At 44.6% G+C, this 1,896-nt stretch overlaps 1 protein-coding gene across 4 annotated transcripts in view; it reads right to left on the reverse strand.

The window, feature by feature from the left end:
• LOC101850154 (peroxisomal acyl-coenzyme A oxidase 1) overlaps window positions 1-1,896 on the reverse strand; it is a 52,851-nt gene that overhangs the window by 35,619 nt on the left and 15,336 nt on the right. The window contains exon 3 of one of the 4 annotated variants that reach the window (XM_013080407.2): window positions 128-285. The exons of the other annotated variants lie outside the window; for them this stretch is intronic. Within the exon in view, the coding sequence (XP_012935861.1) occupies window positions 128-285 (158 nt within the window). The remainder of the gene's footprint in view (window positions 1-127; window positions 286-1,896) is intronic. 4 annotated transcript variants of the gene reach the window in all.

Here is a 1,896-nt window from a genome sequence, read left to right on the forward strand (position 1 = left end):
TATATATATGCCGTCTTAGTTCAGTTTAGTGAGAGTGTTACAGCGCTCGCAACTACATAAGTGTGGACGTCTCAGACTAAAGAGAACAATGTCGACAGTAGCGGGGAAGAAAGGACTGCGCCCCTACCATGGCCGAGCTCGGTCTGGGCGTAGGTTCCGATGACCCGGTACGAGTCGATGAGGGGCAGCCAGAGGGCACGCTGCTTGTCCGTGGCCAGCTTGATCACCGTGGGCCGGAAGGCCGCGTGGTGAATGGCGAACGGCTCGGGGCCCAAGAAAATGGCGCTGGTCGTGAACATAGCCATATATATATATATTATATGGTCATTAGTCATGACATCGCACGTAAATATAACATTGTGTTAAAAACATCGCAGGTTAATACATAAGTTATACATAGTAATAACATCGGGCGCAAGTACATAATATGTGTTGAGTAATAATTTCGCGCATAAGTGCATTAATTGTATGTAATAGTTACATCCTATGTCAATATGTTTGAATATGGCCATAACATCTCACTTAATATGAACACAACATAATAGAAAACAGAACAGCACTGAGCATAAACATAATCCAATACAAACGTAATAACATTTAAAGGAAGGAGGGGGGGGGGTACTTTGGTTCTGCCTGTCAAGGCATTTGTGAGCAGAGAAGGGTGCAATATCCAGTTTGGGAACTGAACACTCGCACACACACGCACACACACGCCCGTGTACACACACACACACACACACACACACACACACACACACACACACACACACACACACACACACATACACACACACACACAAAATATACACACTTTCACGGCCATGTAAGCATTTCTCTGGCCACGACAAACAAAAAGCATGTTAGTCATCAGCCCCTCTTTTTAACATTGACAAATCAGTTTGTTCCAGATGGCAATACATTAACGACAGTCACAAAATGCAAATGTAAAACAACTTGTATCACCAAGCTCTGCTAAGTGCTCATACATACACTGAAAGTAGTGCAGCTTTTCTGTCGCAATATAATGCCACAACTAGGGACGGATTCGCTGGCGGCAAAAATATAATAGACACAAGCTGTCACACAAGGAATATCTATTCCAGATTCCACCTGACATAGCAATTGCATGAACTTGTTTAGTGTTCATGTTAAAAAATATTCGATGTTGAACATTAGCACATAAACTGGTAAGCATATTCGAACACGGCAAATTTGGTTTTAAATACATAAACGTTAGTATTTTCAGTCTTTTAACGTAGGTTTTTTCACGTCCCCATCAACACAATTTCGATCATCAAGGCGGCGGGCTTCCTACCCTCCCTGTTCAGACTAAACCGGGCTGAGAGGGATACAGCAGTTAAAACAGGTTACTCAATAAAATAATTCTCTTCACTCGGGCCTATTGCAACAGCGATGCACCAAATTGCTACAAGACACACGCCTGCTTGTTTGCATTGTTTTCATAAATGATCTTGTTCTTGGTGTTGTTGCTTCTGATACTATGGTTGCTATTGTCGTTACTGTCAACGAACAGTCACATAAAACCCCAAGAACCGCAATTAGAGAGTTTACGTCAACACAACGTCGTTGACTCGAACGACAACACTCGTAGTCGACTCACAGACTGCGACCGACAATCTTTCTCGGCACTTTATGTTGTTGTTGTTGTTGTTGTTGTTGTTGTTGTTGTGTATGTGTGTGTGTGGTAGCGTATCCGTTCGGATTGTTTGGAGCCCCGAAGAGCGTGGCTCTTCGCCAGGGCCACCGCCTCCCTTGTTGTTGTTGTGTGTGTGTGTGGTAGCCTATCCGTTCGAAATGTTCGGAGCCCCGAAGAGTGTGCTCTTCGCCAGGGCCACCGCCTCCCTTGGGTAGCGGGTGAGGCAGTCCAACCTCCCT

Source organism: Aplysia californica, unplaced genomic scaffold (assembly GCF_000002075.1).
Source record: "Aplysia californica isolate F4 #8 unplaced genomic scaffold, AplCal3.0 scaffold00084, whole genome shotgun sequence".
Taxonomy (NCBI): Eukaryota; Metazoa; Mollusca; class Gastropoda; order Aplysiida; family Aplysiidae; genus Aplysia; species Aplysia californica.